Here is a 26,542-nt window from a genome sequence, read left to right as displayed (position 1 = left end):
GTTTGTAACCACAAGGACTATCATTCATCAATGTACAACTGGTGTGTGATCACCGGAAACACATACTGCATACTTGTGCTCGGTACCATGGGAGTTGCCAAGACTCCTACATCCTGAGTCACTCCCAGTTGCCTGAGATTTTCGAGGGGCCATTATGTCTGTAGGGATGGCTGCTTGGGGATATGGGGTACCCACTGAAACGCTGGCTGATGACACTGGTGCATCACCCTCAGAATCAGTCCAAGGAGAGGTACAATGCTACTCACAGCTCCATACGCTCCCTTATAGAGCAGACGATAGGACTTCTGAAGATGCATTTCAGATGTTTGGACCACTCAGGTGGTTCACTCCAATACACTCTTGAAAGGGTTTCCCGCATCATTGCAGTGTGTTGTGCCCTTCACAACCTGGCTATGCAAAGAGGTGACCCCTTGCCAGAGGATGACCTAGTAGAGGATGAGAGCTCATCAAAGGATGAAGATCCGGAGGCCCAAGAACCTCAGGAGGCTGCTGAGACTCAGTATGAGCGCGATCACGCCATGGAAGAAGGAAGATGTGGGAGACCTGCCTGTGATACGTTAATCAATGACAGGTTCCAGGAGGAGTAAAGTCAAGTGAGGGAATATGGCCACATCTCTCCTAGCCCTCAATGCCATTTTCTTTCAACTCAGGGGATGTCCACCCACTTGCAGCAAGAACGAGTCCCGCATTCATACTTGCCTCATGAATCGCCAGGCCATGATCTTTGCTTTGGTCTGTGGGGCCCTGTGAGTGAGCTCACTCTGGGAACTGAGAGCCCACTTAGGAACCAGATCGATGCGAGAAAAGACTTGAAGCCTTCGCCACCATCTAATGATGCAAACATTGCTGTGACTGAGATGTGGACATGTCTAAGGATCTCCTCCACCCATGCATGTCTTTTCTTCTGCCACAACCTTTCTCCTCTTCTGGCTGCCAGGCATCTCTGGTGGGCTGAAGAGAGTGAGATTGTGTGTTGGACTGGCCTTTAAAAATAGTGCCCAGACCTGCGAACCTGCCAGCTGACGGCAGCCGCACAAATCAACTCCTGACCCGCAGGGTGATTCAGACCTATACACTCCTTTGCATAATTAATGAGGCTCCAAGCGGAGAATCGGGCGCAAGTTCCCGCCATTCCGGTCGGCAGGGCGGGCACAGCTGAAAATTGCCAACAACGCACATAGTCTCATTTGTGGAAAATTCTGCCCATTGTGTGCAATTCTGGATATTGTCCTGTCAGATTGGATGTGAATCCTTTCGAGAGGGGCCAAAAACGTTTCATGAGAATGGTTCCAGGAATGAGGGACTTCATTACGAGGATCAATTGGAGAAGCTGGGGGTGTCCTCTTCAGAAAAAGAAAACTGTCAGAGCAGATTTAATAGAGATGTTGACAATTCTGATAGGTTTAGTCAGAGTAGATCCAGAGAAATTGTTCGCATTTGCAAATGGATTGAGAACCAGGGAACACAGATGTAAGGTGAATGGCAAAGGAACTAAAGATGACATGAGGAGAATTGATTTTATTCAGTGAGTGATAATGATCTGGGGTGCACTGCCTGAGAAGGTGGTGGAGGCAGGTTCAATCGTGCCCTTCAAATGGAATTGGATAAACACCTGACAGAAAAAAATATTGCAAGGGTATGGGGAAAAGTCGGGCAAGTGAGACTAGCTGAATGGCTCGCCCAGGGAGCTGGGATGGTTTCAGTGGGCTGAATGGCCACCATTCTGAGATTCTAAATTAGCACAGAGAGAAATGGGGCCAGGATTTTCTGGCCCCATCCATGTCAAGAATCGTCACGGGCAGGACGGAAAATTTGATGAACCAGCCAAAGGTACGTTGACTTGAGTGCAAATTTCCAGTTTTGACTTTTCTTTCTGTCATTGCCTGCATCACCACCTTGATATTTATGAAATATAATTTTCCACCCAAATCCCCCATCTATGGGATTCCATTCAGATATGTTGTGATTTCTCTAAACCATATAATTTCCTTTATATCTGCAGTTATTGGCGTGTGTCACAACAATCCGTGTGGACCCAATGCCTCCTGTACCCAGCAGGACGGAAGCTTCAGATGCTCCTGTGTGACTGGCTACACCTGGAATGGATCTGTCTGTACAGGTGTGTGATGGGAATCATTGAACCCACTGGGGAATGAACTGAAGTTACTGCTTCCAAATAGAACTGGAGATTTTGTAAATTTCCAAACCAGACTGGGAGAGGGGCAGGATCAGGATGTGAGTTCTGGAGTTTGCTTTGCTGATAATGAAAACCATCGCCTGAACGGTGAATCTCCTCATGCTCAAACAGCCAACATTCAGACATGAAGAATTGTTACTCAGTGAGGACATCAGAGCCTTTCTGTTAAATAATATGCAACCTGGGAGGGCAGAATGGGACTCAGAAAAAAATGGAGTGAGTGGACATGTCCCTCACATCTCCCTTGTTATCAATGCACTTTCTCTCAAAAATTGCCTCTGAATTATTTTTCTATCCGAGTCTCGAGCAAAGATTTGAATTGTTGCAGTGCAGTCGGAACCTGCTGAATGAATTGGAAAAATCTTGCTCCAAGAGATCATGCAATAGGTGGCTCTAATGTCCCCTCCCTTTCACTAGACTATTCTCCTGATATCACTGATTCTCCCCTTGCTGTAGTACAGTTACACAGACCCTCACCGAGGAGCGATTCTTCATATATCATCATAGACAGTGAGTGTCCACAGTGGGACAGAAAAACTGGGTCTGATCCTGCCCTCACTCTTGTGTTTACACACACGCACTTTCCAGCAGGAGTAACTGGGCACCAGTCAGGTGTTGGAACAATCGATGATTTCTCCCCCCGGCCCAGGACAGCAGAAACTGTTTCTAATAACCAACTGATGCCCTAACTGAGCTCAGTAACTCCATACACAGCAGGAATGTAAACTGGGATCTTCCTGTGCTGTGAGGTTCATTGTTACACCATATTGGGCCTTTACCCATTGAATCACCAGAGGGGATCAACTCATCGTTTATTAGAGTCCTGTAGATCAATCCTCAATCTGGGTCTATGTAGACAGTTTAAAATTCACAAAGCTGGGGAGCCTCTAATGAACTCTTCCTTTCTTCTAAACTTCAGATGTGAATGAATGTGAAAGTGGAAGCCACGACTGTCACAGCTCAGCCTCCTGTTTCAACAGCCCCGGCTCTTTCCAATGTGTGTGTAAGGCTGGACATACTGGAGATGGAAGGAATTGTACAGGTAACTGACACTGAATCTTCCCAGGGAAAAATTTATTCCTATTTCTATCTTTCGTCTCTCATAAAGTAGTGGGTATAAATAAGGGATAGCCAGCAGCGATTTCTTAATGGCATATTGCGCCTGGCTAACCTGCTTGAGTTCTTCAATGTAGTAACAGAGAGAGTTGATGATGGTCCAGCAGCAGATGTATTTATGGACTTTAAAAAACTGTATGATGAAGTAACCATTTAACAGACATTTAGAAGATAAAAGCACCTGGTATGAAAGGGATGGTTGTAACTTGGGTGTGTAATTGGTTAAGGAAGAAGAGGCAGAGAGAGGTGGTGAATGGAAGGATTTCTGTCTGCAGAGAAGTATGCTATGGAGTCCCCCGGGGGTCAGTGTTAGAACCATTGCTTTTATTATGAATGGTGTGAACTCCAGTCTGAAGAGTATAATTTCATATTGAAGATAATTCAAATTTTGGGGACTAAGTGTTGAGTGAGCAGGATAATAACAGACTTCAGGAGAGTATTGTCAGGCTGGTGAACTTGGCAGACAAATGACAGATACAATTTAATGTGGAAAAGGATAAAGTGATGCACTTTGGTACAAACAACATGGAAAAACCAACATAATTTAAAGGGAGCCACTTTGTGGAGGCTTCATGAGTGGAATGACTGGCGGTGTATATTTTCAAGTCTTTCACGATGCCAGGGAAAGTTGACAAGGTGGTTAAGAAAATATATATATATAGAAATATATATATATAAATATTTAAATTTATAAGTGGGCTCATTGAATACAAAAATAAGAAACTCATGCAAGCCTTTACAAATCTCTGATTCGGCCTCCATTGGAGAATTGTGAAGGATTTTGAATATCACACTTTGGAAACGATATCGAGGCCTTGGAGAGCGTCCAGAGGTGGTTTAACCAAGATGATACCGGCATGAGGGATTTCAGTTATGTGGACCAATTGGAGAAGCTGGGATTGTGCTCCTTAAATCAGAGAAGGTGAAGAAGAGACCTAATGGAGGTAAGAAAAATTGAGAGATTTTCCTTGAGGAAGTAGACACAAATTGTCTCCTCTGGAAAATGGGTCACAGTCATAGATTTAAAATAAGTGACCAAAGAACTAGCAGGGAAATGAGAAATATATTCACACTGAGGGTTGTTAGTGGTAATGCCAATGTATGTCATGGGGTGGTAGTTAGACTCTCTCTTGTGAGCTAAGTGACACAAACGCTACCTGCCACTGATGAGCCCAAGTCTGGATATTATTCGCCTCTTGCTGCATTGAGGCTCATGCGACTTCATTCTCTGAGGAATTGTAAATTATTTATTTTCAATTTTGACCATTCTGAGGGGTGTCCAATCCCCGAAATGTGTTATTGTTTGGGGGTGTACTGTCAAATAAAAAAGGAAATCTCTTGGTGAATAAAGGAATGCAGAAAATCAGAGCTGATAACTTTGTGCCAGAGATTGTCAGGATCCCACAAATCTGGAAATGTGTTCAGCCCATTTTAATGGCTATATAGTACTAGGAATTAACCTGCTCGGTGTTCATTATCTGAAAAAAATACATTGCACCGAGTCCTGTTCTCCCACCACCCCTCCGCTAGCTGGTATGCAATGGATCCTCAATCCACCAATGCCTCAAATTCAAAATATTCTTTTTAAGGTTGAAACCTGCCCATGGCCTCAACCCTCCCAATGTGTGAAACCTCTTCCAGCATTTTGAGAACTCTGTGTTCCTCCAATTCTACCCTCTTATGTATTGACAGTTTCCTTTGGCTCACCATTGTTAGTCATGTTTTCAGCTGTCAAGGCCCTAAGCCTATCCAGCTTTCAGTCCTGCACTGAGACGCTCATTAAGGGCTTACTTCTTTGAAACTTTTGGCCACCAGTCCTCATGTCCTCTTATATGGTTCAATAACCAATTTTGTGTGATGTTCTCTCCTGTGAAGCTTGAGGTGATTTACTATGTTAATGGTGTTCTTTAGAAGCAAATTGTTGAACAGTTGCCATGGTCACAAATCAGTCATTCATTTTTCTTTGTGTGGGAATTTTCCCTCCCACCTTTATGCCAGTGAATCCCAGGGATTTTTCTAATCCAGAACCATCTATGAATCTGTTTTATTTACAAAGTTCGAGCCTAAATCTGGGTGTGTAACAGTGCAAAGTTTAAGATTGACAAAGTTGGGAATCCTCCAATGAACTCTTCCTTTCTTCTAAACTTCAGATGTGAATGAATGTCAAAGTGGAAGCCACGACTGTCACAGCTCAGCCTCCTGTTTCAACAGCCCCGGCTCTTTCCAATGTGTGTGTAAGGCTGGACATACTGGAGATGGAAGGAATTGTACAGGTAACTGAAGAATCTGGAGAATTGTCAATTTATTTTCAATGTCGACATGTCTAGGGGAATGTCCAAACCCTGATATTTTAGTTGTTTTAAACTGTACTTTTTCTTCAAAGGGAATCCTTTGATGAGTAAAGAAATAAAACAAATGAAACCTGAAGAGTTCCACAGGAGATTGAAAAGGTCCCACACTTTTCACACAGAATTGTTGAGAGCTCTTTTATTGATCTCTGCTGGGATATTGCCTGCCAGATGTTCTCTACCTGGATGAACAGATGCTATAGTAGCAAATCAAGCACGTTTGTTTTCTTTTTGTTGGAACTTTCTCCCTTATTCCTGGTTACATTCCAGTGAATCTTGGGGACAAGCATGTGAGGAGCCATCTGTGAACCTGGTTCTTTTACAAGGCTCGAGATTAAATCTGGGTGTGTAACAGTGGAAATTTCAAGATTCACAAAGCTGGGCAGCCTCCAATAAACGCTTCCTTTCTTCTAAATTTCAGATGTGAATGAATGTCAAAGTGGAAGCCACGACTGTCACAGCTCAGCCTCCTGTTTCAACAGCCCCGGCTCTTTCCAGTGTGTGTGTAAGGCTGGACATACTGGAGATGGAAGGAATTGTACCGGTAACTGACACTGAGGCCAGAATTTTCACGCAGGTGGAGAGGCCGTACATCCTAACAACTTGCAGATTGTATCAAACAGCAGGGCCCTTTGGCTGTTCACAAAAGGCCAAATACTGACCATACCCAACCATTTAGTACTTGCAAAACTCAAAACATAGAGTCCTACATTGGATGTGATTCTGCGATTGGACAACAGCTGCTAAACAACCCTGATTGTGCTAAGAATTGCACTAAAAACAATTTAAGATTATCAGTCGGTCACGCAGCGTGCCTCACTTACGTGTGCTAGAAGCTACAAACATTCACACACAGGACCCTGTCCTTTGCAGACAGAAGGAACATGTCCACACTTGTGCCTTTATGAACTAAACAAAAGCTTGGGGAGCAGTCATTCCTTGTTTCATTCCCCAGGGTAATGCCTTGACCTGTCAGAGTCAACCTGCCCAGTTTGAATTTGAACAAAGCTGGGCAGTTAACTGGTCCATGCTGCATTCTCCATGACAGCATCTACACTAATCAGAGTCCACTTGCCAACTAATCAGCAATCTCTTCTCATGCAGTATAAATTTCACTTTTACAGTTGGCAGTTTCGTGTGAACTGTTCTGATGAGTGCAAGCATCAGAAAGCTTTGATAGCATGTCTCTTTTTTCAGCAATACTCAAGTTCTGTACTACCAAACGACTATTTGTATACTGTTATTGATTAATACATGTGAGTGATTATGAAGTACAAAACATGTCAAGGGAGATGGTTAGATTGTCCCTTGTTGGGGCTGGTCATTAACTGAAACTTGTGTGGTGCAAATGTTATTCGCCAATTCTGTATTTGGATTTTTAAAAATTATCTGTTGGGACTATTACACAAAATTAGACTGCATGGGAATGGGTGTATTAGCATACTATTAGTATAGAATTAATCATAGATTGAGGAATGATTAAAGGACAGAAAACGGGAAAACAGAACATTTTCAGGTTGGCGGACTATAACTACTGGGATACCACAAGGATCAGTTCTTGGAACTATTTACAACCTATATTAATGACCTGGAGGAGAGGACTGATTGTAACATATCCAAGTCTTTAAAAATTCATCCATGGGATCTGGGCATCGCTGGCTAGGCCAGTATTTATTGCCCATCCTAAATTTCCCTTGTTCAGAGGGCATTTAAGAAACAGCCACATTGCTGTGGGTCTGGAGTCACATGTAGGCCGGACAAGATAAGGACAGCAGATTTTCCTAAATAACATTAGTAAACCAGATGGGCTTTTGCAACAATCAGCAATGGTTTCATGGTCATCATTAGACTTTAATTCCAGATTTTTCTTTAATTCAAATTTCACCATCTGCCTCGTTGGGACTCGAACCCTGGTCCCCAGAGCATTACCCTGGGTCTTGGAGTACTAGTCCAGTGACAATACCACTATGCCACTGCCTCCCACTAAACAATACAAATGCTGACAATATAAATTTAGATGGGAGAGTAAGCAGTGAGGAGGACATAAAGAAGCTGCACAGGGATATAAACAGTTTGGGTGAGGGGCAAGAATTTGGCAGATGGAATACAAGGTGGCAAAGTGTGAAATTATCCACTCAGGTAGAAGAAATGAAAAATACAGATTATTTATTGAATAGAGAGAGAGATTTGTAAGTGTTTACATTGAGATGGATCTAAGTGGTCTTGGTATATGAATCACAGAAAGTTAACATGCAGGTACGGAAATCAATTAGTAAGACAAATGATATATTAGATTTTGTTAAAAAGAAATTGGAATAGAAGATTAACGAAGTCTTGGACATTGGTGAGGCCACAACTGGAGTAATGTCTGCAGTTTTGGTCTCCCAGCCTAAGGAATGACATACTTGCACTCGCGGGAGTACAACAAAATTTCACTAAGCTGGTTCGTAGGATGAGGGACTGTCTACTATCTATGAGGAGATCTTGGATAGCCCAGAACTAAATTTCCTGAAGTTTAGAAGAATGAGAGGTGATCTAATTGAAACATATAAATTTCCACAGGGACTTGACAGGATAGATGCTGAGAAAATATTTCCCGCGGCTGTAGAATCTAGTACATAGGGTCACGGTCTCAGAATAAGGGGTCGGCCATTTAGGATTGAGGTGAGGAGAAATTCTGTCACTCAAAGGGTTGAGAATCATTGGAATTCTCAGTTGTTCAGCATATTCAAGACAGAGGTCGATAGATTTTTGGGCACTAAGGGAATCAAGGGAAATGGGGATGGAACAAGAAGTGCAGTTGAAGTAGAAGATGAGCTATGACCATGTTGAATGTCAGAGTTGGCTTGATGGGCCTAATGCCCTACTCCAGCCCTTATTTGTTATGTTATGTTTCTATCTCTTTATCCTCTAGCTCACTTTCTTCCCATTTCTAGCATTCCTGTTCTCTCCCCGTCATGGTCTCTAATTAGTTCTCTCTCTCCCCCTCCTTTCTAGCTCATCTTTAACATTCTGATGCTCTCTCCCTCCAGTGTTCTCTCTCATTTTCTCACTGTTCCACCATCCTGTCTCTCTCTCTTCACTCATCCTATACAAGTTGGCGTAACATCAGTATGTTGAAATGTCAGCCTAGATTTTGTGCTCAATGGAGGCATTTGAGGTCAGTGATGTGGGGTAATTTGATCCAAAACCACAGGCAGCAGACGGACATGATTGGATCAGCCATTGAATGGAAGTCAATAGAATGTTAAAATTGATGGGTGATCTGATTCTATTAGCTTCCTGCTGGGTGTTTTTGGTTAAAACCGCTGGGCAATTTTGGTTAAAACATTCCCAACATGCTGATTGGATTTAAAATGTTAACGACTGAATCTGTAAACGTCATTCAATAGTTTTTGAGTTTTGAAAGATGTGACTTTGTCGCATTTTAACATTTTAATTGAACATCCATCCGGACTTTTTGAAAGCTAATGAGAGGCCTCTGCTTTTCAGATGTGGATGAATGTTTACAGAACAATGGCGGCTGCTCCCAGCGCTGTGTGAACACGGTGGGCAGTTACCAGTGTCGCTGTCACCCAGGATACACCTTGAGACCCGGAAGCAGAACAACCTGCACAGGTTTGACCTTTCACATTTCATTTTGGAAGCAGTCGTACCAGATTTTTTTTTTACAAAACAGCGACACTTGTATTTTCCAATGCAAGTTAATCCCTCCTTAAATAAGGAGACCAAAATTGGTACATAGTACCCAAGGTGTGGTTTCACCAATGCCCTGTGCATTTGTAGCAAGGCTTCCTTATTTTTGCACTTGTAGAAGCTCTTACTGTTGTTCTTATAATTCTTACTAGCTTACTCTCATATTCTAATTTCTCCCTCTTTAGTGTGTTTTCGTCATCCTCTGCTGATATCTGAATCATTCCTAATCTTCTGGCCTCCAACTCATCTTCGCAGATTGTACACCTTTTCTTTCAACTTTATACCAGCTTTCATCCCTTAGTTAGCCAAGGATGGTGCATCCTTCCCATAGATCCTTTCTTTCCCAACAGAATATATCTTTGTTGAGTTATGAAACATCTCCTTAAATATCTGCCAATGTATTTCTACCATCTTATCTTTTAACCCATCTCCCCAGTTTACCATAGCCAGCTCTTTGTAATTGCATTTATTTATGTTTAAGACACTAGTTTCTCACCCTCAAGCTAAATTCCATTGCTATGATCTGGTTAGGGACCATTAACACTGAAGAAGAAATCCAAACACCTGGATTTTACCATTAGAATGACATTGCAAGATTTCACAATTTTGTACAAAGCAAACATTATTGCAATAAATAATTAAATGAAACATGCACTAGTAATTTAACAATGTGGTATATAACTACATATGTTATACACTCAGGTTTACTTCATACTTCCCCCTAGAGTTCTCCTGTAAAACGCATCAATCTTAAAGTTATTTACTTGTGTAGGCACCACCCATAAGTACACCATAGTCCTCTGGAAAATTCTCCTCGGTTCCAACTATTCTCAGAGGTAAAGCCTTCACCTTCCATCTCTTGACTGTGGATGATTCAGTCCCATGTTCTGGTTACTTTTCCAAAACGAGCATACAAATTAGGAGCAGGAGCAGACCATACGGCCTCTCAAGCCTGCTCCGTCATTCAACAAGATCATGGTTGATCTGATTGCAGCCTCAGCGCCACATTCCATATATCCGGATAACATCTGACTCCCTAATTAGCCAATTATTTATCTACCTCTGCCTTCAAAATATTCATTGACCCTGTCTCCACTGCTCTCTAGGGAAGAAAGTCCAAAGAATCACAACCCTCTGAGAGAAAAAAAATCTTATTATCTCCATCTTAAATGGGAGATCCATAGGTTTTAAACTGTGTCCCCTTGTTCTTTTTTCACCCACAAGGGGAAACACCCTTTCAGCATCCAGCCTGTCTACTCCCCTCAGGATCTTATATGTTTCAAACAATCACCTCTCAATCTGCCAAACTCCAGTGGATAAAGGCCCAACTTGTCCAACCTTTCCTCATATGATTAAAACCCCCCATTCCTGATATCAGCCAAGTGAACCTTCTCTGAACTGCTTCAAATGAATTTATATCCTTTCTTAGATAAGGAGAAACAAAGAAACATAGAAAAATAGAAGCAGGAGTAGGTCAGTCGGCACTTTGAGCCTGTTCCACCTTTCAATCTGATCATGGCTGATCCTCTAACTCAACGCCATACTCCTGCTCTCTCTCCATACCCCTTGATGCCTTTAGAATCTAGAAATCTATCTATTTCCTCCTTAAATACATTCAGTGACTTAGCCTCCACAGCCCTCTGTGATAGAGAATTCCACAGCTTCACCACCCTCTGAGTGAAGAGGTTTCTCCTCATCTCAGTCCTAAATGGTCTACGTTGTATCCTGAGATTGTGATCCCTTGTTCTAGACCTCCAGCCAGAGGAAACATCATTCCTGCATCCAGTCTGTCCATCCTTGTCACAATTTTATACATTTCAATGAATCCCCTCTCATTCTTCTAAACTCCAGTGAATACGGGCCTAGTCGGCCCAATCTCTTCTCATATGACAATCCTGCCATCCCAGGAATCAGTCTAGTGAACCTTTGCTGCACTCCCTCAATGGCAAGTATATCCTTTCTTAGGTAAGGAGACCAAAACTGTGTACAAGACTCTAGGTGTGGTCTCACCAAGGCCCTGTACAGCTGCAGTAAGATACCCTTGCTGCTGTACTCAAGTCCTCTTGAAATGAAGACCAACATACCATTTGCCTTCTTAACTGCTTGCTGCACCTGCATGCTTGCTTTCAGTGATTGGTGTACAAGGGCACCCAGGTCCCTTTGTACATCGACATTTCCAATCTATCACTGTTTAAATAATACTCTGCCATTCTGTTTTTCCTACCAAAGTAGACAACTTCACACTTATCCACATTATACTGCATCTGCCATGTATTTGACCACTCACTCAACTTGCGTAAATCACCTTGAAGCCGCTTAACATCCTCCTCACCACTCATTCCCACCTAGTTTTGTGTCATCAGTAAACTTGGAAATATGACATTTGTTCCCCTCATCCAAATCACTGATATATATTGTGAGTAGCTGGGGCCCAAGCACTGATCCCTGCAGTACCCTACTAGTCACTGCCTACCACTCTGAAAAAGACCCATTTATTCCTACTCTCTGTTTCCTGTTTATTAACCAATTCTCAATCCATGCCAATATATTACCCCTAATCCCATGTGCTTTAAATTTGCACACTAACCTCTTATGTGGGATTTTATCAAAAGTTTTCTGAAAATCCAAATACACCACATCCACTGGCTCTCCCTTATCTATTCTGCTAGTTACATCCTCAAAAAATTCCAGTAGGTTTGTCGAACGTGATTTCCCTTTCATAAATCCATGTTGACTTTGTCTAATCCCGTTAATATTTTCTAAGTGGCCTGTTATCACATTCTTTATAATAGACTCTAGCAATTTCCCTACCATTGATGTTAGGCTAACCAGTCTGTAATTCCCTGTTTTTTCCCTCCCTCCTTTTTTAAATAGGTGAGGTTACACATGCCACCCTTCAATCTGCTGGGACTGTTCCAGAATCTACAGAATTTTGGAAGATGACAACCAACGCATCCATTATTTCCATGGCCGCCCCCTTTAGTATCCTGGGATGTAGATTATCAGGCCCTGGGGATTTATCGGCTTTCAGTCCCATTAATTTCTCCAGCACTCTAATTTCCTTCAATTCCTCCTTCTCACTAGACCTTTGAATACCTAATATTTCTGGTGTTATGGTACAGCCGATGGTAAATGCTGAGCTGTTCAAATTCCAAGGGGAGCTTGAGACAACTGCCACAACTATTTTTGCAATTTGTATGTTTCAAGATTCAGGCTTTGAATTCAGTAGTAATAAGAGCACCGAGTCTTATAGCTTTTTACAAAAGTAGATTAAACATTTATTAATACGAGAAATGATTTTATGCACATACATATGTCAACAAAATCACTGCTATAATAACTTCTAAATCCCCTAATTAATCTGACTGACAGTTACACTTTCATTAAGGCAACAGTAAGACACAGATTTTAAAAGACCCAGGCAAAGAAACATGACATCATGAACAATCCAATTCAAAGTCAGTTTCTTTAACTTCAGTTCTTTGTAGACAGCAGCTTGAGGCATAGATGCTGAAGGCTTTTCATACTTGTTAGATTTTAAAATGCCTGCTGTTACACACAGTCTTCTCTCCTTTATACATATTTTCCCCTTTGAACACAAATTACCAATGTTTCACCATGTCTTTGGACATTATCTTTCTGAAAATGAAAATCTCTCATAGTACTAAGTTTTACCAGTAATCTTTGGGAAAAATAAACACACTGTTTTTAAACTTCACCTGGGTAGGTGACACATTTCACCCCTCCTTTGAAAACAATCTAGTCTAGGTTATTTAAAAATACAAATATTCCCTTTACACCTTACATTCTAAACTTCCCCCATGTTTACCTACTTAACATTTCAAACCTAGTTCATCTTCTAATACATCAAAGCTTTCAGACTAGCTGTCTTTAACCCAATTAAGCCTCACACACACACAGACAAATATATACACATTTACCATTACTTTACAATAAATTCCAATAACATTATTATATCTTCCTGGCACTGGGAAGTTAATTGTGTCTTCCTCCAAAACTGTACACAGTACTCCAGATGTGGTCACACCAACCTGTACAACTGTAGCAAAACATCCCCACTTTTATGTTCCGTTCCCCTTGCAATAAACAACATTCCATTTGCCTTCCTAATTGCTTGCTGTACCTGCATACTGACTTTTCTTGATTCATGTACCAGGACACCCAAATCCTTCTGTACATCAGACTTCTATAATCTCTCTCCACTTAAATAATACACAGGTTTTCTACTTTTTCTGCCCAATTAGACAAGTTCACATTTTCCCACATTATACTCCAGCTACCAATTTTTTGCCCACTCCCTCAGCTTATCTATATCCCTCTACAAACTCCTTATGTCCTCTTCACAACTCACTTTGCTCCCCATCTTTGTGTCATCAGTAAGTTTAGCAACCATATATTTGGTCCCTTCATCCAAGTCATTGATATAAATTATAAAAAGTTGAGGCCCTGGCACTGATCCCTGTGGCACTCCACTCGTCACACTTTGTCAACCCAATAAAGACCCACTTATCCCTACTCTCTGCTTCCAGTTAGCTAACCAATCCCCTTTTCATGCTAATGTGTTACCTCCTAATCCATTAGCTTTTATTTTATGTAGTCAATGTTGATGTGGCACCTTGACAGATGCTTTCTGGAAATATAAGTACAGTACATCCACATGTTCCCCTTTGTCCATGTTGCTTGTTACTTCCTCAAATGACTCCAATAAATTAGTCAAACATGGTTACCGTTTCACAAAACCATGTTGACTCTGCTTGATTGCAATGAGATTTTCTAAATGTCCCACTATAACTTCCTTATTAATAAATTCCAGCAATTTCCCTATGACAGATGTTAAGCTAACTGGCCTATAGTTTCTTACTTTCTGTCTCCTTCCTCCCTTGGACAGATGAGTCACATTTGCTATTTTACAATCCGATGGGACCTTTCCAGAATCTAGGGAATTTTGGAAAATTAAAACCAATGCATCTACTGGCCAGGATTTTCCCCTCGGCGATTTGGGGGCGGGGCCTACTCGCCGAGGAGAAAATGACGCGGGATGACGTCGGGAGGAACCCCTGACAACATCCCGGTCCATTTAAATCTTCAGTAAGGTGGGCAGATAGCAAAATCAGCTGTCCACCCGCCGACCTGTCAATGGCCAATTAAGGTCATTGACAGGGTAATTAACCTTGTTAAAGACCCTGCCCGTCCAAGCTTAAGGCTGGCGGGCAGTCCAGGAGCCCCAGTGGGCTCCAGATTATTCATGAAACTTCATCTACTGGCGGGATGAAGTTTCATGTCTGTTTTTTAAAAATTTAATAAACTTTATGTGTTTCTTATTAATGTGTCCCATCTCGTGTGACATTGCCACATGAGGGGGACATGTTAATAATTTTAATATTTCTCTATTTTTTGACTTTTCTTACCTGTCAGTAAACTCCCTGAGACAGCACTTTGCCTCAGGGAGCAGAGTGCTCTTTTGCGCGCATGCGCGTAATAGCGCACTTTAACAGATGGGGAATCCCTCCACCCCCCCCCGCACAGGAAGCGCATAGTGCTTCCTGTTGGGAAGGCCACTGGGCGGGCCTTAATTGGCCCGCCCACTCAAAATGGCGGCCGGCCCCGTTTCAGCGGTGGAGTTCGGCTGCCCGCCCGCTGCCGAGCAGGTGGGGCCCGCCCGCCATCCAACGGCAAAATTCTGCCCACTATCTCAGCAGCCACTTCTTTTATGACCCTGGGATGAAGGAGCTGGGGACTTATCAGCTTTTAGTTCTAATAATTATCTCAGTACCCTTTACCCTGGCGATAGTCATTGTTTTAAGTTCCTCCCTCCATTTCACCTCCTCATTCACAATTATTTCTGGGATGTTAATTATATCCTCTACAGTTAAGACAGATGTAAAATATCTGTTCAATGTATCTGCCATTTCTTTATTTTCCATTATTAATCCCCCATTATCTCTTTCTAGAGGACCAACTTTCACTTTACTTACTATTTTTCTTTTTAAATAGCTGTAGACACTCTTAATATCTGATTCTATATTTCAAGCCAGCTTTCCCGCGTACTCTAATTTCTCCCTCCTTATTAGCCTTTCAAGCATTCTTTGCTGTTCTTTTGTTACTTGGGAAGTTTATCCTGTGATATCCTTGGCAGCGTCATGCTGAAATGCAGTCCGAAAACCAGGGATTGTTCCAGGTTCTCACTCTCCCACTCATCCTCCAATTCACTGTTGTTCATTTTTTACGCTGCTTTCAGATGTCAATGAGTGTGTGAATCCAGAAATGAATCGGTGTGACCCAAACGCTCACTGCCTGAACTCCAATGGTTCCTACCGCTGTGAGTGCAAATCCTATTACAGAGGGAATGGGACACACTGTGAAGGTAAGGAGCAGAGCACGGATCCCAACCTCCTCTCTCACTGATGTACTGGCCACAGAGCCTGAAGATCCATGGGGTAGATTTCCACCTTTACTGCCTGGTAGGAAGGGGAATCCAGCAGCTTCTGTCTGATAACTTTTCCTCTGCTAGATTTTCTTCACTGTTTTCCAGCCAGGTGATGCTTAAAGCCCTGACAGTAAAGACAGAAATCTACTCCCAATGAGTGGACAGCTGTGAAAACTAATGTATTAGTCACAGGGCTCATTCAGAGTAATGGGTGATGTGTTGGTTATGTTAATGGGCAAATAAATCAGAGACTGAGTGTTCAGATCTACCATGGAATTTTGAGGATTTTAATTGCATTCGGGGAAAAAAGAATCTGGAACTTAAAAGAACAGGATAAGTTAAAGTGAGCATGAAGTTGTTGGATTGTTGTAAACCTCTTTTGGTTCACTCCTGTTCTGTAGAGAAAGAACTCATGGTCCTTACTCAGCTTGGTCTATATAGGCAGAATTTTCTGCTTGTTGCGCGGGTGTATGCCCGACTTGAACGAGAATAAAATGACACATGATGACGTCAGGCGAGCATCCTGACGTCATCGCGCAATATTTCGGCTGGCTGTCAGCGCGCAGGGGAGTCGGCAGCATGCCCGCTGACAGTTAAAAGGCCTATTAAGGCCATTAAAGAAATAATTTAGTTCAATTTTTCGCTGCCCGTCCAACCTTAAGGTTGGGGGGCGGGGGAGAAAGGCCAAGCAGCCTTTGAATTTTTTAGGAAACCTCGACCACGGGCGGTATGAGTTTTCCAACAGCAAATAAAAATTAAATAAAAATGTTTACATTTCATTCATAATATGTCCCTGCTCATGTGACAGATTCACATGAGGGGACATGTTTTTAACATTTTTTAAATTTTTCTTTTTTATTCTCAAAAATCTCGAACTTTGTAAGGCAGCTCTGTGCCTCAGGGAGTTTTTCCTGTGCGCATGCGCGAACTTCTGCTCTCGCCCTCCTCCCCCCATACACAGGGAGGCGTTGAGTGCTGCAGCACACGTTTCATGCTGCGTGGGCCTTAATTGGCCCGCCAGGATGATATCGCGGTCGTGGCCCAGTCACGGGCGGCGGTCGGCTTCTCAACTACTCCCACTCACCTTCGCTGAGCCTGCCTGGCGAGGGCAAAATCCTGGCCTGTGTGTCTGCTGCCCGACACCGATGTAGTTCTCTCTGCACTGCCCCTCTGAAGTGACCTGAAAAGCCACTCTGTTTAATTAAAATGATGATCAGCCATTGAAGAAGGTGGCCCATCACAACCTTCTCAGGGCAACAAGGAATGGGCAATGAACATCAGCCATGCCATGCAGTTCCGACAACCTCTACCCAATGGGAATATTTCAGCTTTGCCGTACTTACACGCAACACAACTTCCTCCAGAGCAGAATCCCAATACGGGCTCAACAATTGAATTAAACAGACTCTCAAAAAGATTGAGAACAATCTAAAGTCACAAGAGCATCCATTAAAAGCACAGAGCACAATGCCAAGAGTGATTTGTAAAATACAACACATGTTTGAGGAATTTGGGCTTAGCAGAGTGTCAGTTATGTGGAAAAAATCAAGTGAACTGCAGACTACTTGCCTATTTCCTGTATGTGCTTGTTGTCTGGCTCTTGGGGAGTCATTGGCTTTGATGAAGTGTAAAACACTACTCTAGAATATAGAAGAGAAAAACTAGGATTATTACAAAGAGCCAAAGTTGTCTTCATCAATTCATGTTTTCTTTCTCTGTTTATAGGTTGCTTTTGCCCACCAGAAATTATACCAGGAACAGCGGATCAGCCGGCTCTTTCAGGGAATCCCTGTCCCTGTGTATCTGGCTTTATTGTATCCAATAACTTCCCGAGTCTGTACCAGAACAGTGCAGACATGTACTGGTTCTTCAACATGGCCCAGTTGTCTAACTCCACTCATCAATATAAAGGTAATGGCAAACTCCATTCCCAAAGGTGAAAGTAGAGACATTGAACTGCTGCACCGTCCACTAACCAGAAGGAAAACACTTGGAAGGCCAAGTGTGAGCTGGTTCTCCATCCAGCCTGGTTCTCCATCCAGTACTTGGACGGTATTCTGTGAGGTTTGATCACATGACCTCCTGCCCCATCCCTGTGTGCTTCTATCATTGGTCACCTGGCACGTCAATCTTCATGGCAGTCAGTGATTAGTGGCAGCAGAAACACACACAATCCTTTGTTCTTCAGAATCCACTCTACCATCGTGTGTTTTTCACCAGTTTAAACACACGTGACACATTCGCACTATTCACTGCTACCCTACTGTTTGTTGTCAGTCCGGCTTGATTCCCTCATGATTATTCCTCTTGCCTTTCTCACAGGATCATCCAAGGGATGAATCTTTAAATCTGGGACTATCTGAGAGGGTGACCAACCCAAATTTAGCCCCATCAGGAATGAGAGTTGGATGGGTAAGGGATGGGAACCTGGCCAGTCCGAGCTGGTTTTCCAGGGTAGGATCATTGTCAGAGTATCGGTGGGCTCAGTTATATTTCTGCCAATGCTGGATTACCCACCTCGCAGGAAAACTGCTGCAGCTCCTGTTAGTCAAATGGAACAACATAATCCAGCAGGAGAGAGGAAAATTTTAAAATATTGTTTAATTCTCTGCAGTTGATTGCCTGAGATGAGGTGATTTTATGAAATTTAAATCATCTTCCCAGACCGCCTCAACAACCCTCCAGAAAGACTTGCAAGAACTTACATTTTTATATCACCTATTGTAGTCTCCGAATGTTCCAAAGCAATTTTCAGCCGATGACATACTTTTGAACGACAGTCACTTTGTAACGTATGAAACACAGCAAGCAACCAGTGCACAGCAAGCTCCCACAAATAACAATGAGATAAATTACCAGGTAATCTGTTTTTGTGATGTTGATTAGGGATAACTGCTGTCCAGGATTCCTGGGGACACTCCACTGCACTTCTTTGAAATAGTCCTTGGGATCTTTCTATTCACTTGAGGATGGGCAGGACCTCAGTTCAACATCCTTCAGGGATGGAAACCTCTCTGTCTGGCCTACAGGTGACTCCAGTCCCACAACAAGTATTTGATTCTTAATGCACTCATTATGAGCTACCAACACTGCCCAAGAACAGAGTCGCTAACAACAGATTATCTGGCCATTGATCTCACTAATATTTGTGGGAGCTTCTGTGCACTCATTGGCTGCCATCTTTGCCTGTATTACAACAGAGACTGCACTTCAAAATTCATCTTTGGTGAAGGTCTTTGGGCTGCCTCAGAAAGTGAACGGTGTTACTTACATAGGAATGTACGAAAGGACAGACAGAGGAAGACCTCCGGTCCACTCAGGCTATCCCAGTCAGCCATATTGTAATGAAGCATCACAGCTGCCAAGGATCCCAACCATTAGCAGCCATGTAATCTCCTGGAAGAGATAAAACACAGTTTAAAATAAATCGCTAGGATTTGGGGTGAAGAGAATTGTGGAGTTCCCCACTGATCCCTGAAGGTGATCAACAACCGTTGTAATGTAGGAAAAATGGCAGACAATATGCACACAGCAAGATCCCACAAACAGCAATAAGATAATGACCAGATAGTCAGCTATTATTGATGTTGGCTGAGGGATAAATATTAGCTCAGCCACCATGGAGATTAGCCACCCTAATCTTCTTTGAACTAGTGCCATGAGATATTTTACATCATCTGACTAAGTATCTCCTCCTGGGGCTCAGGATCATAATTTGTTTTTTAATGCTTCTGTGAATATAAGTTGTTGTTGAGCACCAGCCTAGACTAAGTTTATGTATCTGGACTGAGACTTCAACCCACAACCTCTGACTCAGAGACACGATAACTATCACTGAGCCAAGTACACCTTCAAGAACATGAGGGACAAGGATTATGCATAGTATCTTCTCCATGTTTGAAGTAATGAGTGGATCATGGACACTCCACAGAAATGGGCTTCCACTAACTAGTGCCTATTTTTTTATTTACACACAGGAATCCAATTCAGGGTGGAGTCACTATCTGTGGAATCCCAGGATGATCACATCTCCTTTGGCTGTGGGACTGATCCCGATCGACACAAACAGTTCACGCTGTCGGAGAAACACTTGAACATCACCACCTTTTACCTCTCTAATTGCACGGATGCCTGGGTCCATTTCCACTCTGGCCCAAACGTGCCGAACACGAGATTCAAAATTTATTACGAAATGGGTGGGTTTTGTTTAACTCTTTGCTTATAACCATCTTCTGTCTGTCTCCAACGCTTATCAAAGATAAGCTGAGAATCGGGGCTTCACGTTAAAACAACATTATAAACTAAGGCAATTTCAAACTGATTAGATTGTGTTGACATGTCACGTCCCATATTAAGAACATTGCACATAATTGTCAGTTGAATTATCCACCCAGAATGTCGAGTGAGCAAAGAGGAGAGAACCAGGATACATGAGGTTAAGCTAAACGTATGAAACCCTAAATGGAGAAAAAAATTAATCGGAAGTGAAGCAAGGATGAAAAATGTGACCGTACAAATCAAGCAAGGATAAGGAGGAACACTGGTGTGGATATAGGACCATGTGGAAAGATGTTAAAAGACATAAACATAGAAATAAATATAGAGTACAATAATAGAGGACAGTCAGAGAGGAAGTGACTCTTTAAAAGTTTCAATCTAGGCCAGTACTGAGGGGATAATGTTAAAACCATTCCCACATTATACAGTTACTTAATTCATTTCATTTATGTATCCCCTGCCTGAAGGCAGGTACTTGACTCATTGTCTGCTGATGCCTCATCCTGAGCCATTTTTTTATCAGTGGTAGTTTGCCATTCCCTTCCACTCTCAGGAGCTGGGCTAGGAGGCAGGTCTCCTCGGCCAAAACACGCATCAAACCTGTGCCATTGGTGTTGGTATTATTCTAAACCACATGCTAGCAATCTAACCAACTGAGCTAACTGGCGCCCTATCAAGTATAAGTGACATTCTCTCCTAAATCACGATAATATTTAATAATTTACCTGCTCTGCATTCAGCCTTTGAAAGTGTTCCACTAGTCCTCTAATGAAGTATTGTTGAACAAACACCCCCCAATCAATATTAGCAGTCAGCCTGAGGGATTAGCTAGACACTGGGGATAGAGGATGTTTAAGATGTCACCAGTGTGATATCCATTTTCAAAAAGGATGAGAAAGCAGAGCAGATTACTGCAGGCTATCAGCTCAGAGTAAAATAAAGTGGAATCAGGCATAAATCTTATGATCTCCAGGTATGATTATAACTCAGTAAAATACCCCAACATTTGAGTTAGAAGATGAAGACCTCATCTGACCAATTTGCTTGACATATTTGAGGAGGTGACTTCCCAAATGGCTAGTGGATAGTCCAGTGGATGGACTGGGATTGTATACTTTGGATCAGAGGAGGCTGAGGGGAGATTTAATTGAGGGATTGAAAATTAAGAGAGGCCTGGATAGAGTGGATAGGAAGAACCCACCTTGTCAAACAGATCAATATCCAGGAGTCACAGATTGAAAGTAATTGAGAGAGGATTGGGGGGAGTTGAGGAGAAATTTTTAACACCAGAGGATAGTGTTGATCTGGAACTCGCTGTCTAAAAGGCCATAGAGGCCGAATCACTTATCACATTTAAAAAATACTTAAACATTCACTTGAAATGCCATGACCTACAGACCAACAGCAGGAATATGGGTTAGGCTGGAAAGATATTTTTTGTCTGCGACAGACATGATGGGCTGAATGTCCGCTTTCTGTGCTGTAAATTTCTGGGCCCCTCTTTCTCTCTCTCTCTCCTTTAAAATAGAGGCAATGAGACAGTCTTCTGTGTTTGTGCTCTATTTCACTATTGAGGCCCTAATGTTACACAGCAGAGCCCAGCATCACTGTGACGACCTACGCCAGGCAGGGGGAAAGGGGCACATGGAGGTCACTCTCGTGAGACTTAACCATTTAGGTTGAATGTGATTTTAATTCCAGCTCAGTCCTCAACAACTGAAATCTTCACTCAGCTGCATATCCTAGTGAAAGCATTAGGGGAGACACTGACCTTGAGCGATGTACATTCACTTGTACATTGAACATCTTTCCCCATTTTCATTATACTTCATTCTCCAATTGATTTCAATGTGTGAATGAAACAATGGTGTCTGTTTTATGCCATTGGCCAATAGTCAGAATTGTTCCCATCACCGATTTTGATGACATGTGGAGTCATGTTTTAATGTTTGTAATGGGAGGGGGAAGGGAAAGTTTCACCCTGAGTCAGGGCAGAACCATTTCCACATCCACCTCTTTACTGTGTTAACACACTAATATTTCTGTATGTCCATTTTGCAGTGCCAGGCCTCTGCCAGAACCTGAGTTGTGATGTAAATGCAGTATGTAGCACAGACAGCTCCGGGTACCTGGCATGTACCTGCAGGCCAGGCTGGAGGAGATCAGGCGACAGGTGTTACGGTAAGGCTGCCCCAGCACATGTATTTATCTCCACAGAAGCCAGTTTTATACTGAAACAGTTTCTGTTTGGATTCTCATGGACCTGCAGCTGGACTTCCTTCCTTCATAAGGTCAGAAGTGGGGATGTTCGCTGATGATTGCAAAATGTTCAGCACCTTTTGCTGCAACTCAGATACTGAAGCAGTCCATGTCCAAGTGCAGCAAGACCTGGATGGAATTCAGCAACAGTGTGTACCATCTGCAAGACGCACTGCAGAAACTCAGCAAGGCTCCCTAGACAGCACCTTCCAAACCCACAACCGCTACCATCTAGAAGGACAAGGGCAGCAGATACATGGAACATCACCACCTGGAAGCTTCCCTTCAAACCACCCACCATCCTGATTTAGGAATTTATCACTATTCCTTCACTGTCACTGGGTCAAAGTCCTGGAACTCCGTCCCTAACAGCACTGTGGGTGTACCTACACAACTGGGACTACAGCGGTTCAAGAAGGCAGCTCACCACCACCTTCTCAAGGGCAATTAGGGATGAGTAATAAATGCTGGCCTAACCAGCAAAGCCCACATCCCATAAATGAATAAAAGAAAATCCTGGATTTTGTACAGAGCCTGGACCCAAGTGTGACAGTTTTCCTCATTTAATAATTCACTCAGTCTCTATCAGGAGGTCAAGGGTTCAGTGCCACTGAAGTCATTGAATGCTTAATGTTAGTCATTCCCCCTAATTCTGTCAACAATCTTCCAATGAACACAAGATGCATGAGAATACGGAACAGACTTCAATACACTCGGTCCACAAATCACACGGGTAGCATTGGATTCCTCACTCTGCTGCTACCTAACTTAGCTCTGCAATCTCACTTTCCTTTTATACCCAGATTGTTCAATAATAAAGACATATGCATTATATTTCATACATAACAAATCTTCAAATTGCTAAAGCCCGTATGATTAATTACTCCTGATTTCATGATTAGTTGTCTCAGCACTTTATCAAGGAGACCTTGTTAATTCCAAAAGCTTGCTATTCTCTGACAATGCTCTAAGGGAAGAATTATCCCCCCGTCGGGTGGGAGGTGCAGGAGTAGGCGCGTGCAGGTACGCCCCCATTTGGCGCCCCCGACCATCTTACATGGGCGTGCCAATTAACGCCTGCCCAGTGTGACATCCGCCAAGAAGCGCCATGCAGTCCCTGTGCAGGAGAGGGGTGGATTTTCTAAGCCAGGAGTGCACATGCGCGAAAGAGCGCACTCATCTCCCTGAGGCTAAGTGCTGCCTCAGGGAGATCAGCGCCAAATTCAAAAATGGTTAATGCACAAACATAAAATTTCCCTGACATGTCCCCTCATTCGACACTGTCACATGAGTTGGGACATGTCCATCACTTTTATTCAAGCTTTTAAAAATATTTTAAAAACCTTCATGAAACCTCATCCTGCCCATGGATGAGGTTTCATGCTTTTTCTGAAGCCCACCAGGGCTCCTGGCCTGGCCGCCAAACTTAAGGTTGGGCGGTCAGGTCCATTAACTACTTAAATTACTTTTTAAATGGCCTCAATAGGCCATGATTCGGCTGTGTCCCCGCCGACCTGAAAATTGAGATGATGCGGGGTGACCTTGGGAGTTCCGCCTGACATCATCCCGCGTCATTTTATGCATCAGCGCGCAGGCCCCAGCCACACCACCCCCACCCCCACCCTCCACCCCAGCTCACCAACCTCAATATCCTGGCCTAAATAATGCTCGGGTCCTGCAGTTATGCATTAATCAGTCATGATCAATGTCTGTTCTGGCCATGCACATTCTAGAATTGACATAATGTCTGAACATAAGCCAGCCACCTACGCGTATTATTGATTCTTTCTGGTCCACTTCTTCCCAGATCTCAGGAGCATGGTACAAACTGTATCAGCCAATGTCACAGGACCCAGTGTGACATTGAAATGGATCACTGTGCCAATACCAGGAACCAAGATTCTCAACTACCAAATTAATACCAGCTGCACAAACCACACCAACGGGATCCTCCAGCTGCAAAATCACCAGCCTGGAAACGCCACCAGTTTAGTTTTAACTGGTAAGTATTTCAGATCTCACTTAGATTTCCGTGTCCTTGGACACAGCTGAGCTCATTGTGATCTTCTTTCCACAAAGAAGAGTCAGTAATCTGGCCTGTGAAACTTGCTATAATCGCTGTTGGTGATGTGGTTTGATTTTTCCCAGTGTTGCCAGGTTTTTGCCTCTTTTTACACTTTATTCTGTTCTATAGGCATTGACTTTTAGTGGAGTCGGAGTCACTACTGCTCCTGGTTTTGGGTCGTGTCCCTCGCCCATGAGTCCAGAGAATGAATGTTACAGGGTTTGCAAGTGTTTTACAAATGAGGACCATCATTTCTGAGTCTGATTCATGTTCTAGATTGCAGCATTCATGCAGAGAGGAGACAGGGGTCAGTTAGGTGTAAGTAGGGATGGAGACTGAGTTGAATGGAATTGCAGAGCTTGAGGTAAAGATTGGGACTCGAGCTTAACAGGTACCAAGAGTGTTAAAGCAGGGACATCTTGGAGATTGAACATCTACTTCAGTGACATTGACTTGAACAGGTCTCCACAGGAACCTACATCTGGTTTCCTTATCATGAGAGATCTCTGTCTACCGGATTGTTTAGCTGGCTTCAATCATTTAACATCCCAGTAAGCTGAGGCAGATCCTACTCAACAAGATATTGGATCATCTCAAAGAAACAGAGATGAGTTTAACAGAGACCCACACTCAGATTGGCCAGACATCTATATTTATGAAACTGGGACAGACCCAAATGGAGAAATCTCTGTCATCAAGAGATTTTGACATTTTTGGGAGAATGGAATCAAATGCCTTCAGGACAAGCGAGTGCAGCAAAAAGCCAATATCTCCCTCCATCCCTCCAACACTGACTTCATGTTGCAATTGTTTATGCATAACAAGACTTGGCCTCATAAGATGACATCAACCTAGACTTTAAACCAATCATTTTTTTAAAACTTGCTTAACACTCACACATTGAAGCTACAGGAGAATACATCATAATATAAGCATGATAAAATGTCCCAAGGTGCTTCACAGGAGTGTCATCAGATACAATTTGACACTGAGTCAAACAAAGTAATATTAGGAGAAGTAACCAAAAGGTTGGTCAAAGCGGTATGTTTTATGGAGTGTTTTAAAGGAGGAGAGAGACACGGACAGATTAATGGAAAGAATTCTAGTGCTAATGCCTGGGCAGAGGGAGATGGACTACCAGTGTTAAAGTAAGTAAAACTGAGGATGCTCGTGAGGCCAGATTTAAAGGAGCATAGATATCTCAGAGAGTTGTGGCCTGGAAGAGAATATAGAGATAGGGACAGGTGAGGCCAAGGAGGGATTTAAAAACAAGGATGTGAATTTTTAAAGAGAGGCGTTACTGGATGGGGAGCCAATGTAGATCAGTGAGCAAAGAGGTGATAAGAGGTGAATGGGATTCGATGTGTGTTTGGATACAGACAGCAGAGTTTATGATAGGCTCAGATTTACAGAGGGTGTGTAAACTGGCCAGGGGAGCAGAGACCAGAGATGGAACATTAGACCTTCCAAGTGTGTGTGGTTCAATCCCACACTGTGACACATTTGATCACTGAGATACCAGAGAATCTCAGAGGTGTGTTTATGGATATCATTTTTCATGTTTTCTATGTTGTCTTCATGATTAATATGAATTAAATTGCAGGTCTGGGATCCCTGTTGGTGTGCACCACGGTGTTCCAGGTAAACACCTCCTCGGATGGCCTGGTGACCACTCGACCTTTTACCTTCGGGACCTACTCTGGTGAGCTTTTTCAGTTCTCTTGTTTTGTTACGTGCTCCGCAATATATAGTCGTGCGTCCTCAGACAGTTCTCCACATTTCAAGTCAGTATTTGTGGGCAAATTGGTGCAAAGCAGAATTGGGCATTGAGATACAAAGTAGAAGTAACAACGGTCTCAGGAAACTAGTTAATCAGGCCAAGAGGAAAGATGTCCACGGGTTGCTTTGTAAGAGCCACATTAGAATTATAACAGCATGATCTCCTCTGAATGCTATTTCAGAATTAGCGGACTCTGGAAATAGGGAACTGAAGAAATTTTCCCTCAAGATGATGACTTGATGTTTCTCCATATAACATTTGGAGATACTGAGAGACTTGGACTGTTGAGTGCTGACCTAGAGGATATGAATATAAAATTAATGACCTTCCCACA

General features: G+C 42.8%; 1 protein-coding gene across 1 annotated transcript in view; it reads left to right on the top strand.

The window, feature by feature from the left end:
* LOC144696780 (uncharacterized) overlaps positions 1-26,542 on the top strand; it is a 255,023-nt gene that overhangs the window by 59,412 nt on the left and 169,069 nt on the right. The window contains exons 13-20 of the mRNA XM_078568507.1: positions 5,485-5,607; positions 9,175-9,300; positions 15,638-15,763; positions 17,552-17,737; positions 19,804-20,022; positions 22,166-22,285; positions 24,171-24,365; positions 26,032-26,130. Coding sequence (XP_078424633.1) covers positions 5,485-5,607; positions 9,175-9,300; positions 15,638-15,763; positions 17,552-17,737; positions 19,804-20,022; positions 22,166-22,285; positions 24,171-24,365; positions 26,032-26,130 — 1,194 coding nt within the window. The remainder of the gene's footprint in view (positions 1-5,484; positions 5,608-9,174; positions 9,301-15,637; positions 15,764-17,551; positions 17,738-19,803; positions 20,023-22,165; positions 22,286-24,170; positions 24,366-26,031; positions 26,131-26,542) is intronic.

This window comes from Cetorhinus maximus, chromosome 22, assembly GCF_964194155.1.
Source record: "Cetorhinus maximus chromosome 22, sCetMax3.hap1.1, whole genome shotgun sequence".
Classification (NCBI taxonomy): Eukaryota; Metazoa; Chordata; class Chondrichthyes; order Lamniformes; family Cetorhinidae; genus Cetorhinus; species Cetorhinus maximus.
The sequence above is the reverse complement of the archived record's forward strand: the minus strand, read 5'-3'. Positions and strand labels throughout refer to the sequence as shown.